Source organism: Nerophis lumbriciformis, linkage group LG15, assembly GCF_033978685.3.
Source record: "Nerophis lumbriciformis linkage group LG15, RoL_Nlum_v2.1, whole genome shotgun sequence".
Classification (NCBI taxonomy): domain Eukaryota; kingdom Metazoa; phylum Chordata; class Actinopteri; order Syngnathiformes; family Syngnathidae; genus Nerophis; species Nerophis lumbriciformis.
The window spans coordinates 43,224,732-43,241,791 of NC_084562.2; the positions used below are offsets into that span (position 1 = coordinate 43,224,732).

The following is a 17,060-nucleotide window of genomic DNA, read 5'->3' on the forward strand; positions in this document are numbered from 1 at the left end:
CGCGGAAAATTTTGCGCAGGGGGGGAACCTTTTTGTGCAGCACACATTTCCCTCACATGTGTGGCTAACGATGGCTACCACAGACATGGGGGTCACGTTGGAGGAGAGTTTAAACAAACTTGACGTCACCACTCAGCATCCAGAGGACTTTTTGAGGCAAGTGTTACGTCCCCGAAATGGTTGTAGGTTCATTATAATTATTGTTTAACGTTGCGTGTGCTAATTCGTGGTCTAACTAGCTAAGCTAACTTACTATGCAGTCACTTTACACTCACAACGGCAATGCCCTGTATATCCATGCATGTCGTATTATCAATTGTAACTTTAATATATTACTGAATTCAATCAATCATCAAAGTTTATTTATATAGCCCTAAATCACGAGTGTCTCAAAGGGCTGCACAAGCCCCAACGACATCCTCGGCTCAGATCCAACGTCAGGGCAAGGAAAAACTCAACCCAATGGGATACAATGAGAAACCTTGGAGGGGACCGCAGACGTGAATTGTACCGTTACACCAAAGCTTGCAAGCCACACTAGTAATTGACGGCACAAAACCATAACAGTGTTGAACTCTTAACTGTACACAAGTTCCATCTACTGCAGTCTACTGTACTTTTGCAAATAATAATCAATCAATCAATCAATCAATGTTTATTTATATAGCCCTAAATCACAAGTGTCTCAAAGGGCTGCACAAGCCACAACGACATCCTCGGTATAGCCCACATAAGGGCAAGGAAAAACTCACCCCAGTGGGACGTCGATGTGAATGACTATGAGAAACCTTGGAGAGGACCGCATATGTGGGTAACCCCCCCCCCCCTCTAGGGAGACCGAATGCAATGGATGTCGAGTGGGTCTAACATAATATTGTGAGAGTCCAGTCCATAGTGGATCCAGCATAATAATAAGGTTCACTTTGACAATTGTAGCTAAGTAACAGTAAGTTACTGTTATTGTTACGCTAGTTTCTCTATTGCAAATTAAGTTGTTTGGCTAGATCAGTGTTTTTCAACCTTTTTTGAGCCAAGGCACATTTTTTGCGTTGAAAAAATCCGGAGGCACACCACCAGCAGAAATCATAAAAATACGGAACTCAGTAAAAAGTCGTTGTCACAATTGTTGGATATGACTCTAAATAAGGGGTCACCAACCTTTTTGAAACCAAGAGCTACTTCTTGGGTACTGATTAATGCAAAGGGCTACCAGTTTGATACACACTTACCGGTAAATAAATTGCCAAAATAGCCAATTTGCTCAATTTACCTTTAACTCTATGTTATTGTTAATAATTATGATATTTATCTTTGTGGAAACACTGATCATCTTAATGATTTCTCACAATAAATATATATAGAAACAGATAAAAATCAATATGCAACACTTTATTGTTATATTTTCTCTATGTGCACATTTTTCAAATTGAACATTTTCAAATGATCACTTCTAAGACAGTCTTGTGAAATCACAATATCCCATTTTAACTACGGTAGCTAGCCACTAGCATTTTTTAACAAATTATGAATTACTTTGCACCATGTTTGTACAAATAATAACTCATGTAAAATACAAAAGTCAACTCTCAAATGTTTAAATAAATCATGTCACACTTTGAATTGGACACAAATCTGTTATCTGTTTCTTTGTCAGTAAATGAAGACCAAGTCTTTAAAATATTTTCTTGGATTTTCAAATTCTATTTGAGTTTTGTCTCTCTTAGAATTAAAAATGTGAAGCAAAGCGAGACCAGCTTGCTAGTAAATAAATAAAGTTTAAAAAATAGAGGCAGCTCACTGGTAAGTGCTGCTATTTGAGCCATTTTTAGAACAGGCCAGCGGGCTACTCATCTGGTCCTTACGGGCTACCTGGTGCCCGCGGGCACCGAGTTGGTGACCCCTGCTCTAAACCATAACCAACCATGCATCAATGTAGCTCTAGTCTCAAAGTAGGTGTACTGTCACGACCTGTCACATCACACCTTGACTTATTTTGAGTTTTTTGCTGTTTTCCTGTGTGTAGTGTTTTAGTTCTTGTCTCGCGCTCCTATTTTAGTTGCTTTTTCTCTTTTTTTGGTATTTTCCTGTAGCAGTTTCATGTCTTCCTTTTGAACAATATTTCCCGCATCTACTTTGTTTTAGCAATCAAGAATATTTCAGTTGTTTTTATCCTTCTTTGTGGGGACATTGTTGATTGTCATGTCATGTTCGGATTTCCATTGTGGACGCCGTCTTTGCTCCACAGTAAGTCTTTGCTGTCGTCCAGCACACTGTTTTTGTTTGCTTTGTAGTAGGGCTGGGCGATGTGTCCTTTTCTTAATATCTCAATATTTTTAGGCCATGTCACGATACACGATATATATCTCGATATTTTGCCCTAGCCTTGAAATAACACTTGATGCATATAATCACAGCAGTATGATGATTCTATGTGTCTACATTAAAACATTCTTGTTCATACTGCATTCATATATGCACATTAACTTTCATGCAGAGAGGGAAACAACAACTAAGTCAATTTACCAAAACTGTATTTATTAAACAGTTACTAAGCAGTGGCACAAACATTAATGTCATTTCAAAACAGAAAGTGCAAAATTGTCAGAGACATTTTAAAACAAGCTGTGAGTGCACTTTTGTGCATGATATCACTAAGATGACATATCAAAACAACACTAAATTAAAGTGCACTTTTTGCACAGAACACCACTACAATAGTTTAAAACAAATAAAGTGCACTTTTGTGCATGATGTCACGCAAGATATTTCAATAACTGTCAAATAAAAATGAGCTGCATAATAGGAAATCAAATGGTGTATGTCCTTCGCTATGCCCGCAGCTAAAAGCAACTGCGTGAGAACGTATACTTGAATATCACGATACAGTCATTTTCTATATCGCACAGAGACAAACCCGCGATATATCGATTATATTCGATATATCGCCCAGCCCTACTTTGTAGCCAGTTCAGTTTTTGTTTTGTTCTGCATAGGCTTCCCTAAGCTTCACTGCCTTTTCTTAGGGGCACTCACCTTTTGTTTATTTTTGGTTAAAGCATTAGACACCTTTTTACCTTCACGCTGCCTCCTGCTGTTCCCGACATCTACAAAGCAATTAGCTACCGGCTGCCATCTACTGATATGGAAGAGTATTACACGGTTACTCTGCCGAGCTCTAGACAGCACCGACCACTCAACAACAACACATAATTTGCAGACTATAATTACTGGTTTGCAAAAAATATATTTAACCCAAATAGGTGAAATTAGATCATCTCCCACGGCACACCAGTCTGTATCTCACGGCACACTAGTGTGCCACGGCACAGTGGTTGAAAAACACTGGGCTAGATGACAAAAATACAACTTGAAATTGCACAAATTTGACTGATACACAGAACATTTTAATTTTATTATATGTTATTTACCACACTAACATAAGTCAGATGATCGTGTATTCCTAATCTAAAGCAGGGGTGTCAAACTCGCAATTATGGCTGCCCACAGAGGACCGCTTGTAACACTTGGATCCATCCATCCATTTTCTACCGCTTGTCCCTCTTGGGGTCGCAGGGGGTGCTGGAGCCTATCTCAGCTGCATTCGGGCGGAAGGCAGTGTACACCCTGGACAAGTCGCCACCTCATCGCAGGGCCAACACAGATAGACAGACAACATTCACACTCACATTCACACACTAGGGCCAATTTAGTGTTGCCAATCAACCTATCCCCAGGTGCATGTCTTTGGAGGTGGGAGGAATATATAAATATAAATGTATAGTAGCCTTGTTAGACAATTTGCAAAGGCAACTGTTTTTGATTATTATAGGTCCATCAGACTGATGGAAAAGTTGTTTTTGAATTGTAAGCCAATGTGACAATATATTATTTTTGATAACCAAAAGAAAAAAATGCTTAATGATGAATATCTAATTACACACGCCATAATGGTTCTGTGTTTCTATCGTAGCCTTCAAGATGCTGTGGCAACAGACTATACATCTCTCACTAAGACCCTTTATGACCTCCTCAAAGCCCAGGAGCCAAAAGTTTATAATGGCAGCCCACTAGTTCAGCTGGTGGTGAAAAACTTTGACGAAGAGCAAATCTGGCAGGAGCTTGAGCTGCAGAACTCTGCTGTGCTAAAACACTTTGGAAATGCAGTTGACGATGTTTTGTCTGATGAGACAGTTTCAGTACTACTGGAGGAGTACATTGAAGAAGAGTCAGGGGACAAGGAAGAAGGAGAGCCCGTTGAAAGTATGGATGAGGAAGCAGAAGAGGAGCCACGGAGTAGGTTAAAAAAATTGTCGGACTGTGCAGCAGAAGATTACACAGACGATGACTCCGATTTAGATTTTGATGTGGATGCCCTGGAGAAGCGGGAGAAGAAAAAGAGAGAACCTGCAGGGAAACATTCCGAAATGAAGAGCCGTCCCTCAGAAGTTGATGATATGTTCTTTAAGCTGTCAGAGATGGAGTCGTTTCTTGATGACATGGACAAGCAAGAAGGGAAGGAACACAGAGATCAAAACGAAGTAAATTACTTTCAGGACCTGCCCTCTGATGAGGATGATGATCTCGACCTTGAAAAGATTTCTCTGAAAAAGGAGACGAAAAGCACTGTATGTATTCTGCTACTTATAAAAAAAATGTTACCTCATGAAATGTGTATGTAATGTATTCAATTACTATTGACTTTAGCAGGCGAGGAGCTCCAGGGATCTGAAGTACAAGGAGTATTTTGATGCTGTCGACGGGGCTGTGGTGGAAGCAGATGAGAAGTCAGATAGTGAGGATGAAGATGGTAAAGAAGAAATGGATGAGGAAGAAATGGATGATGAAGATGACGATGGTGACCTTGACGAAGACCTCGACGAGTAAGTGATTTTTATTTTTCACTCTTTCACTCTCTCCGACAAAGAGAGTAGATCACAATATATTTGCTATTTTCCTTCTTTTTTTCTTTTTCTTTTTTAACCAGGAACAAGAACATGAACCGAGAGTCTCTTAAAAAAGTGACCTTTAACCTCTCTGGAGATGAGGGTAGTGACGGGGAGGACCTTCAGGACATTTTTGGAGGAAAAAAAACAAGTCCAGCAAAATCCGAATCCAAGTCATCATATGAGAAGTGTCAAGAAAAGGTAACTGCAAATAAAGCACAAAAAAGAGTGTTGTGTGTAAATGATGACAAGTAAAAGACAATGCTGTACTTGTGCTGTATTTTTGTTAATGCAGGGATATCACTATTGTCTTTAAACGGAGGCATGAAATGGGAGAATATGTCTTGATCAGATCAAATGCTTCGGGGGATCTAGATTAGTTTATAATGTGCTACCCCAGATTTACGGCAGGGCTGCAAAAATTTGCATGAGTAAATCAGGAGATTACAATCACAATTTTGTATACATACGCACACACACACACCATCTATAGGGCCATGGAACTTAAAATAAATCCATTTTTTTTAAATTGTTTGAGCAATTTGATAAATATTGGGGATATTAACAACTAAGACATCACACCGATAAATCCAATACGATTGGAAAAATAGCTCCAATAACTGATAATGAAAAAAGACACTCTAATGAGGTGAGATTACCCTCTAGTGTGGTGTAGGTGAGTTAGGGTGAGCAAATCAAGTGTTCCTTTTCTCCTACATAGGGTCTATTAGCCCGTCGTAAACTTCTCCTGATCTTATTGTAAACAACTCGTGTCTGACTCTTTCCAGAGGAATATTTTCCGTGTGCTATTTTCACCAATGTTCCGCAACCATTACAAAAGGAGGGAATAGACATCGGGCTTCACAACATCAAACCTTATCAGCCACCTGAAACACCGGCATCACCACAACAGTGTTTTTTTTTGTGTTAAATAAGCTGCCCCAAAGCCAGCCGCAATGCAAGACCCGTAGTCTTCATGTCTTGTGAGTCGACATAGCAAAATGTTAAAGTTATCGATCCATTATAAGTACAACCAATTATTTTACCCACCCCTAAATATAAAAAAGTTATCGGTGTTGGTCTTGAGAAGCAGGAAGTTATTGCTATCAACTTAAAAATATATTGTGCGCCCCTATAAAATATTATCATGATTGTTAGACCCCTTTAAAACATTTTTTTTTCCAATAGTCTTTGTGCCCGTCTTCATAGGATGAAAGACATTCTTGATTAGAAATAAATAAAAAGACTGAAAATAATCCATCAAGTTAGAAACATTGCTCACTCACTCACTCGATAGTATATTCATGCAAGCAATTAAGGCAAGTCAAAAGAAAAAGTCATTTGAATAAAACAATTGTGCCTTGTGACTAATGAACTGATAAAAGATAGACCGTGGCGTTAATTCAACTGCTCTGGCCACTGAGGTGCACTGGGGAACGAGAGAGTGAGGAGGGTATGTTGACTATCATGCCAAAGACGTACATCGTGAGTACTTGAGGAAAATGGCAAGCTTTGTTTGTGATGTGAGAATTTAAATTACCTGTTAGTTTATGGGAATCCCTCTAAAACGCATGCATGCGCGCCGTACCGCATACTGCATTGCAATTGCTCTTCCACAGTTTTATTTCGCAAGTGTTCATAATAGAAAGCAAAATAAATATTCCAAATGAGTCTAGTTTAATGGAAACTTCGCATTGGCCTTGGTCCCAGCCGCCAGCTGACTCAGGACTGATCATTTCATACTTTAGATATATTTTTGGACAGAAATGACTTTCCTGCTCACTTTTGCACCTGCTGTGCGCAGATGTCGCAAAAGATCGATGAGTTGGAAAAGGCCGCCCTTGGACAGAAGTCATGGCAGCTGTCTGGAGAGGTGACGGCGCGAAAGCGCCCGGAGAACAGCATGCTTGAAGAAGATTTGGACTTTGAGCATGCATCCAGAAAGGGTAGGTCATTTTGGTCAGAGGGTGTCCAAAGTGTGGCCTGTAAGCCATATTCAACGTACGTACGTATTTGCATATTCCTTTTTTTTTTTTCTTCTTCTTTTTTTTAACATTTGTTTATTGAGTTTTAAGGCAGATACAAGTTCCAGAAATACAATCACATATCAAATGTTCCCTGCATAAATTAAAATTACAATAATTAAAATACATCAGTCAAATAGTTCCAGGTGAATATTGACACAAAGCCACAGACAACTGTATTCAGGGCAAATGTATAACAATAAAAATTAAATTTAAAAAAACAAACAACAACGTATTATCTATGTACATGGCATTTTAGTTGGCGTTAAATTGAAGATCAGTTTCTTTTACATACTAAGGAAAACACCAATTTGCATATTCAAAAAAATGTTTGATATATTAGTAGACATTACACTAACTCTTACACCTACAGTATAACAAAAAGCTAAGATGTTTTGTCCACATAGTTCAGCGCATATTTACATACATTGGTGTCTGTCTGTCTATCTGTGTTGGCCCTGCGATGAGGTGGTGACTTGTCCAGGGTGTACACGCCATCTGCCCAAATGCTGCTGGGATAGGCTCCAGCACCCCGCGACCCCAAAAGGGACAAGTGGTAGACAAAGGATGGATGTTTTAACATCTTTAGTGTACAAAAAGTATCAAAGTGGGCCCTGCATCCTTTAATCTTTTTCTTTTTGGTCGCCCGTAGAAAAGGTTTGGACACCCCTGGTTTCCGTTTGTTTAAAACCCCCTGAGCAGTACAGTTGGGAACAATTTGGAACAGCAAGCTGACATGTAGTGAAATCAAGGGAAAAGCGGTAGAAAATGGATGGATGAAGGAGTTCAACTGGCTAGTTGAACAAAGAATGAACAATGACACAGTAAACATCAGGTAGATAGTTTTCCTTTTTTTGCATGTAGCTGTGTAGTGTTTCCTACATGACTGCAATCTATCCATAGGGATGATGCTCGAAACCGATTTTCCCGGTTGTTCGATAAGAAAAGAACCGAGTCCTCGGACTCGAATCCCTTTTTGAGAATCGGTACCCGTTATCGACACCACTATAGTAAAGAAAAAGAGTTGGTTCTTTATTCGAATCCCTGGGAACGAATCCCGTCCCGACAAGAAATGCCCCGTAGGACATCACAAGAAATGACGTCACGTAGCTCAGTCATTTGTCACGGTGGGGTGCAGCGGGCTGCGGTTCATTCTCCCGGGGCGCAAAACTGACGGCTCCGGACGAAAGCGTGCAGGTAGGAGATGATTTATTTCTCATAAATCATAGACATTACAACAGACAGGAACGAAACAAAAGGAAGGTGTGCCGTTCGCACGAGAAGCTAAAGCAAAAACTTACTTAGCACAGGAATACTAGAAGCTAAGGTAACTTAGCACAGGAATCATGAGCTCGAAAACCAGAATGCCAACGTAACTGATGCAAATGCAAACAATGAAGCCACGACGAGTGACCGGAAAAGGCAGGCTTAAATAGAGTCTCTGATGAGCAACAGGTGCACGTACAAGGCAGGTGAAAATCATAAGTAACCATGGTGACTAAAACAAACCCCCGAAGTGCACAAAACAACTAAGGAAGTCCAAAACTAACATAACATAACATAACTAAACAAAACATGATCTGACCACGGATCATGACATCATTAGGCATCACGAGTGCTTTCTTTATTTCTTTAGTTTATTTGGAACATGAACACACTTACAGTATAATACATCACAGTTTCATATCATTTCACTTTACAGGAGTAGGAAGAAGTAAAGCTTATTTAATCCTAACCCTTTCCCACTTCATAGCGTTTACAAATATATACATCATTTACTGACCTTTTTATAATAAAATATCTGTGAATTAGTATATACAACAGTTTTATAATATGCAATTAATTAATTCAGTCATTATTAATATAGTGATCATATCAGTACAATGTTTAACTTCTTTACTTAATCCATTCCATCATTTAATTCCACATAATTTTAGCTGTTTGCAATTTTACCAAATCATCGAACTTTTGTATTTTTGACTCAATAAATAAATTTGTATGTTCTCTATATCCAACATTATGTATCAGCCTAATTGATCTTTTTTGTAACACGGTTAACAAATGTAGCGCACATTTGTAGTTATAACCCCACATTTCTGCACAATAACTCAGATATGGTAATACTATAGTAGCGAGCAGTAGAGAATGTGAAGTGATTTGTTAAACCAACTATTGTGTGTTTTTTTTCCATATACCCTACAACAACCTATCTGGACTCGATATGAGAATCGATAAGGAATCGGTTGGATAAGAGGATTCGATAATAGGCTCGAACTCGATAATTTCTTATCAAACATCATCCCTATCTATCCATCCATCAATTTTCTACCGCTTGTCCCTTTCAGGGTCGCGGGGGGTGCTGGAGCTTATCTCAGCTGCATTCGGGCGGTAGGCGGGGTATACCCTGGAAGAGTCGCCACCTCATCATAGGGCCAACACAGATAGACAGACAACATTCACACTCACGTTCACACACTAGGGCCAATTTAGTGTTGCCAATCAACCTAGTTAAATTGAAGTGTATTTATCACACGTACAATGGGGGGAGCATAATGATGTAATAATGATTATGATATAAAGTACAAAAAAACATGGAAAAAAAAGCAACACAAAATTGTTTAGATCAGGGGTGTTCAAACTTTTTCTATGGAAGGCAGCACTGAAATTTAAAGGATGCGTGAGCCACTTTGATACATCTTGTACAATAAAGATGTTAAAACCCACCCAATGTATGTCAATACACTGGTGTATGAATGTGAATTAGTGTTTGGTGGTAGTCTGAGCAGCCAGTGGTGCAAATTGCAGCCACACTTCCGGGGCAGCTGTGGCTATTCATGAAGCTTACCGCCACCATGTGTGTATGTGGGGTGAATGAATGATGGGCTCTCAGTTCACTGTGAAGCGCTTTGAGCATCTAGAAAAGTACTATACAAATCTGATTCATCATCATCAATATAGGTGAAGCTATCTGAACAAAACAATCCACATCTTAGCTTTGTATTTCGGTAATTAAGCAAATTAGTGTACCGGTAATACATCTAATGATAAAGCTCATTAATAATGAATTAATTTCACCTTAACAATATGCAGCGGGCCGATTTGCAAAAAGAGCTGTCGGCCAAAAATGGCCCACGGGCTGGAGTTTGAACACCCCTGTTTTAGATCTACAAACTAATTTTCTTCTCAAGATTCTTTTTGTTGCTGTTTTATTTAATGTCACCACGACCCCGAACGGGACAAGCGGTAGAAAATGGATGGATGGACAAGACAAAGCCTTCTGTGATTGCTTTTATATGGCGGAGGACCCTCACAGACACTCGCAGACCGTTCTTTCATGTCAGAGTCTACAAACGTCTCCTTGGTTTGGAGCTAGTCTCTTTGAAAAACAAGTATACTCATTACTTGCTAAATATAGCAATATAATTGCTGATTTGACAACACTGATTCCTCCTCTTCCGTGGTCTTATTCTCTGGCAGACAAAGTGCCATTATAATGTGTTCTTGAGCAAATATTGTATTTTGCTCATTTCTGCTGGATATGTTTTTTTTGTTCCTAATAATTCCTTCCTAGTTGTCACGTGATGATTCTCAGTTGACCATTTGTTAAATCAATGTTTTTGCTGTCTTCCTGGTGTAATACCAGCTGCAGTGGTGTGGTTTGGATCTGATTTCAGATGAATATATGAAAACTGAATCTGTACTGCTAGGTGGAAACCATTTTACTTTTTTTTCTCTGACACAAATATTTGATATGTGCTTTTTTAGCTCCTGCAATCACAGCAGAAACTACTCTACAGCTTGAAGACATCATTAAACAACGAATTAAAGACCAGGTTTGTGTATAGGCTACAAGAATGTGTCTCATGGTATTTATACGATTGTTTGTGCTGACTACACAGTATTACCTTTTTGTCTCCAAGGCATTTGATGATGTGGTCCGCAAGGAGAAACCTAAAGAAGCAGTGTTTGAATACAAGAAGAGGCTAACGTTAGATCACGAGAAGAGCAAGCAAAGTCTAGCAGAAATTTATGAGCAGGAATATCTCAAGCAGACACAGGTTGCAACTTTGTTCTCATTTTTCATGTTTGCAAACTTGTTTGCAACTTATTTGATGATGTCTTTAATAATGATTTCAGCAAAAGGCAGAGGAGGAGGAAAACCCAGCTCATGTAGAAATACAAAAACTGATGGACACGCTCTTCTTAAAGTTGGATGCCCTCTCCAACTTCCACTTCACACCCAAACCTGTAAGTTTAATTTTAAGAGAGCAGATAAAGGTCAAGGTAAAACTAAAAGACTGGCTTTAAGCAAACCAAACATGTAAACATGTTTTTTTTACCTATTTCATTACAACTGTTGGGGCGGCGTGGCTCGGTTAGTAGAGCGGCCGTGCCAGCAACTTGAGGGTTCCAGGTTCGATCCCCGTTTCCGCCATTTTAGTCACTGCCGTTGTGTCCTTGTGCAAGACACTTTACCCACCTGCTCCCAGTGCCACCCACACTGGTTTGAATGTAGCTTAAAAATGTAGATAATGGGCTTCACTATGTAAAGTGCTTTGAGTCTCTTGAGAAAAGCACTATGTAAATATAATCACTTCACATAACTACATGCTTGTTATTTGTTTTTATTGTATTGTGCTGTTTTGTTAATCTTTTTTTATGTTGCGTGACTGCGATTGGAAATTGGTATCCTTGCTATAATCGTCATATTTTAAATATATTTACACAACACCCTATGTGTTATTGTGCTTATCCATGTGCATTGTCTCTTAAATAAATAGCAACAAAAACAAACAAAAGGTTTATTGTAGGTAAAAAATGCCACTGCAATGGTAAATACTGAGACAGAACGTTTACAGTATGTAAAACGTACATACAATTGAAGTATAGCACGGTACCTCAGTTTTTGTTAGTTATCCGTTTTAAAAGGTCTGACGAAGATCGAATCATACAAAAACCAAAACAATTTTCCCAAATGATACGCGTACAAACAACTAGTTTGTTATACTCATCAGAGAGGGAAAACAATGTCCAAGTCCGAATCCTACAAAAAGGGGGGTGACAAAAAACGATTTACCACTGTATATTAGGGCTGCACGATTAATCGACATCGACAATTTGATTAGTGCGGTATCCTAACCGTTACAGGCGGAGTTTTTGTTTTCTCTGTCGCCACCGGCATTTGAATGACAGACATGTTTGTCAATCAGAAATGTTTAGCCTCGCGTCCTTTGCTTCCTGGCCGATCAAAAGTGTTTTTCTCTTCAAATAGGGAGAAAGATTTCTCACTCTGCGCATTGCTCTCAGCACCTGAGCGCATTTTTTTAACTGTAGAATTCACTGAACGCAGTGAGCCCTCTGTTCAGTCATTGACAATCTTTTTTTTTCTGTCGTTGGAGAGGGGGGCGTCAGCTTGCAAACACACACACAGGAGGCACGTACAGAGAGCCTCATGACTTGCTGATGAGAAGTTCCGCAAAGTAACAAAAATTAGGAGGAAAAAATATGATTACGAAACCCAATATCCCTTTGTGGGAATACTTCAGCTTCAAACCGAATGGCCAACGTGAGCCCATCAACACGGAAGAACGAGCAAGAATGTCTTAATGGCAAAAAAAAAAGACAACCCGACCTATGACTTTTCTAATGGGGAAAAATAAATAACTTGAAGATGTTCAATATTTATTTAAGATACATTTTTGCTTACAGAAAGGAGAGTCTTATTTTATTGTTTTTGTTTGTTGATTTATCAGAATCAGAATCATCTTTATTGGCCAAGTATGTAACACAAAAGGAAATTGACATGGTGCTGTGCTCTTTTTTATTATTTAGGATAACAAATAGTTATTTACCTTTCAAGTACAGTACAATGGTAAAACAATTCTACAGTAATGAGAAATAAAAGCATATATCCTTTTAAATGGTTACTTGCATTATTATGATATATCACGATTACATTACATTAAACTCTGCATATTCTTTATCGGTTATTTCTTTAGTTTAAGAGCATGATGTAGGCAAAAGCTCTGAATCTGCATAAAGCAAGATATTTTTAAAAGTAGGTTATTGCATATTGTTTTAATGTGTGGCACTTTGAGACAAGAATATGTAGATTCATAGTTGAAAAGTAACATGTCTTTCTTCACTCGTTATTTTCGCAGTTTTATGCATTCTTATGTGTAGAATATAAAAGTTGCAAATCAAATCGCAATTTTGGAGATAAAAATCACAATTAGTTGTTTCTCAAAATTGTGCAGCCCTATTGTATAGGTAAAAAACAAAACACATTTCTGCTTGGTCACACGTTAAGGTTTTCTTTTGTGCCCCCAGTCTGTGCCTGAGGTGAAGGTGGTGTCTAACCTGCCAGCTGTCACAATGGAAGAAGTTGCTCCGGTCAGTGCAAGTGATGGCACACTTCTTGCACCAGAGGAAATTAAGGTTTGGAATACATATTTCTTATTTGCTACTGGCTGCATATAAAACTCTAAAAGTATGTTTTGTCCACTCAAAAGGAGAAAAACAAAGCAGGTGATGTTGTAGGGGTAACGGAGAAAACATCAACCGACAAGAAGCGCGAGAGACGACACAAGAAGAAGGTGAAACATTTCAAAATCAAGGAAAAAGAAAAGAAACTGAAGCTTAAAGAAGCCAGTGAAGCTGGAAACAACCAAAGGCTGTCAAAGGCCCAAGTCAAGGAAAACCTGAAGAAAGTCACCAAAGGAGGCAAAGCTACCATACTAAAGGTAACCTGTTTATTTACCCTAGTTAAAGCAAATTATGAACTAGCCGTGAGGATCTTAACCCCATACAGCCACATGTAATTTAGTGGTAACCATTATGGTCGATAGAGACGACTAGTTAGCCTTACAGACATGTCATCAATGGTTGTGTGAGCTTGGAAGAGGTCAGTGCAAATATTATATTGGAAAGCCACCCTTTAGCATGCCATACTTGGCCAACGGGCCCCACTTTGGGCACCGCTGCTCTAAGCCCCATAATATGATGCTCACGGTTATTGAATGCATTGGTTTGTTTTGTAGCACTTTTAAGACGTATTTAAATAAAAAGTGCGTAACAATAAAATCTATTATTAGTAGTTATAAATTATTTCTAGCAGAGGTTTTGGCGTCCTACTCTGTTCAGTGGTCCTTGAACGCAACGTAAAAACACTTGCGTCTGTTTTCCTATGACTATAGAAGGATCACACTGTTATAAGAGAGCACTGCTTGTAGGTTCATTGAATATCTTAGTCACTTAGACAACAATGTGTTTATAAAAGTTTTGATTGTAGTATGTCGTTTCTCAAAAGGGAAAGACGTTAATGTCTTGTTTTAATGTTAGCATTTAAGGTAGCGAGCTGGTGCCAGTCGGTCCGTGAGTTATCAATCACGGTTTTTCAATAATTTTAATTTAAAACAGTAAAACTAACCATTGGGAGTTTTACCGTGGTCGTTATTATTATTATTAGTGTTTATCGTTACATCCCTACATGTAATATAGACTTTCTTAAGATTATATAATCATTATACATTATATATGGGCTGAATATACAAAACCAGTGAAGTTGGCACATTGTGTAAATTGTAAAAAAAAAAAAAAAACAGAATACAATGATTTGCAAATCTGTTTCAACCTATATTCAATTGAATAGACTGCAAAGACAAGATACTTAACGTTCGAACTGGTAAACTTTATTTTTTGCAAATATTAGCTCATTTGGAATTAGATGCCTGCAACATGTTTCAAAAAAGCCGGCAGAAGTGGCAAAAAAGACTGAGAAAGTTGAGGAATGCTCATCAAACACTTATTTGGAGTGAACCAGGTGAACATGCTAATTGGTGGGTACCATGATTAGCTATAAAAGCAGCTTTCATGAAATGCTCAGTCATTCACAAACAACGATGGGTGCGAGGGTCACCACTTTGTCAACAAATGTGTGAGCAAATTGTCGAACAGTATAAGAACAACATTTCTCAACGAGCTGTTGCAAGGGATTTAGGGATTTCACCATCTACGGTCCGTAATATCATTAAAAGGTTCAGAGAATCTGGAAAAATCAGTGCACCTATGCGGCAAAGCCGAAAACCAACATTGAATGCCCGTGACTTTCGATCCCTCAGGCGGTACTGCATCAAAACCGACATCAGTGTGTAAAGGATATCACCACATGGGCTCAGGAACACTTCAGAAAACCACTATCAGTAACTACAGTTTGTCGCTACATCTGTAAGTGCAAGTTGAAACTACTATGCGAAGCGAAAGCCATTTATCAACACACAAAAACACCACTGGCTTCACTGGGCTTGAGCTCATCTAAGATGGACTGATGCAAAGTGGAAAAGTGTTCTGTGGTCTGACGAGTCCACATTTCAAATTGTTTTTGGAAACTGTGGACGTCGTGTCCTCCGGCCCAAAGAGGAAAAGAACCATCTGGACTTGTTATATGTGCAAAGTTCAAAAGCCAGCATCTGTGATGGTATGGGGGTGTATTAGTGCCCATAGCATGGATAACTTACACATCTGTGAAGGCACCATTAATGCTGAAAGGTGCATACAGGTTTTGGAGCAACATATGTTGCCATCCAAGCAACGTCTTTTTCATGGACGCCCCTGCTTATTTCAGCAAGACAATGCCAAGCCACATTCTGCACGTGTTACAACAGTGTTCTTCGTAGAAAAAGAGTGCGGGTACGAGACTGGCCTGCCTGTAGTCCAGACCTGTAAAATACGACAACGGAGACCCCAACTTAAGCTGTACATCAAGCAAGAATGCGAAATAATTCCACCTAAAAAGCTTGAAAAATTGGTCTCCTCAGTTCCCAAACGTTTACGGAGTGTTGTTAACAGGAAAGGCCATGTAACACAGTGGTAAAAATGCCCCTGTGTCAACTTTTTTGCAATGTGTTGCTGCTACTAAATTCTAAGTTAATGATTATTTGCAACAAAAAGTTAAGTTTCTCAGTTTGAACATTAAATATCTTGTCTTTGCAGTCTACTCAATTGAATATAAGTTGAAAAGGATTTGCAAATCATTGTACTCTGTTTTTATTTACGATTTACACAAAGTGCCAACTTCACTAGTTTTGGATTTTGTAAATTTATCATAACTAATAGATATTTTTGCTATATATTATTAGTTGTGAAGTTCTACAAAGATGTTATTCTTAATGGCGGTCATGTTTTTTAACAAATGTTTCTCAAATTTTGAAATTTAAAAGTGTTAAATTTGAAATCAAACTGTGGTGTTTAAAAATTGTGCTACCATGTGGTGCCAGTAAAATAAAAGCTTTCTGTGCAAGAGTTACACAATAGGTTGTCCCCAATTCTTGCTATTCTTTTGATGCACAATATTTAACATGTTTATTGTTCAATGACCGAGGCAAGTGAAAGTGAGTGTGAGAGTCCAGTTTGAGATATTGCTTGTCTGAGACTGTTGAATCATTTTGATTATTTGTTTTAGGATGAGGGAAAGGACAAGGCACTGCGGTCTTCTCAAGCCTTCTTCTCACAGCTTCAGGATCAAGTGAAAAGTCAAATTAAAAGCGCAAAAGGCCAGCCTCCAAAAAAGAAACGGAAGGAAGTTTCTGCCAGCAAACTCAAGTTATAATGACTGACTGTTATGACAGATTGTTTTGTTGTACATATTATTACTTCTTTTACAAACAGCTATCTTTGAATTATTTACTTCTGTGTAATTACTTTGAACTTACATGACATCTATTCAAATGCATTTGTCTTCCTATGGCGACATGGCGAATTTAGTATGTTTGCGCAGGGTTTTTAAGTAAGACCGTGGCATCACTGCAAGCATGATTATTACCTTTGCGTACTATCATGATGCTGTAATTTTCTAACAGAAATTACATTAAAGCAAGATTTAAATACAGATTTTGACTTTTCTTTACCTTTGATCATTTGTTGAACAGCTTGGTTGAGTTTAAATGCTGTTTTAAATTAATTGACCACTCAGTTTTTGGCGTCTTCCTCCAGTTTTCTCGTTGCTTTTTAATGCTCCATTTACAAACTGGTTACAATCCACCTGCGTAACATTTGGATGAATTATGTCTGTGATAGGCTCCATCCCCCCGTGGCT

At 38.6% G+C, this 17,060-nt stretch overlaps 1 protein-coding gene across 2 annotated transcripts; it reads left to right on the plus strand.

Moving 5' to 3' along the window:
* The first annotated feature begins 23 nt into the window (after positions 1-23).
* Positions 24-16,788, plus strand: LOC133616143 (U3 small nucleolar ribonucleoprotein protein MPP10-like). 2 transcript variants are annotated; one of them, XM_061975266.2, is made up of 11 exons: positions 24-156; positions 3,971-4,625; positions 4,705-4,880; positions 4,985-5,144; positions 6,748-6,889; positions 10,733-10,800; positions 10,888-11,025; positions 11,105-11,215; positions 13,298-13,405; positions 13,480-13,710; positions 16,428-16,788. In XM_061975266.2, the coding sequence occupies exons 1-11, from the start codon at positions 71-73 to the stop codon at positions 16,572-16,574; spliced, it is 2,022 nt and encodes a 673-aa protein (XP_061831250.1). In that variant the 5' UTR covers positions 24-70; the 3' UTR covers positions 16,575-16,788. The 2 variants fall into 2 exon arrangements, with proteins under 2 accessions (XP_061831250.1, XP_061831251.1); XM_061975267.2 differs by having other exon boundaries at positions 4,708-4,880.
* The last annotated feature ends 272 nt before the right edge of the window (positions 16,789-17,060 follow it).

Coding starts and splice junctions, on each gene's coding strand:
- LOC133616143 (XM_061975266.2), top strand. CDS start 71: ATGGCTACCACAGACATGGGGGTCACGTTGGAGGAGAGTTTAAACAAA. Junction 5,145..6,747: donor ATGAGAAGTGTCAAGAAAAG/GTAACTGCAAAT, acceptor TGCTGTGCGCAG/ATGTCGCAAAAGATCGATGA. Junction 6,890..10,732: donor TGAGCATGCATCCAGAAAGG/GTAGGTCATTTT, acceptor GTGCTTTTTTAG/CTCCTGCAATCACAGCAGAA.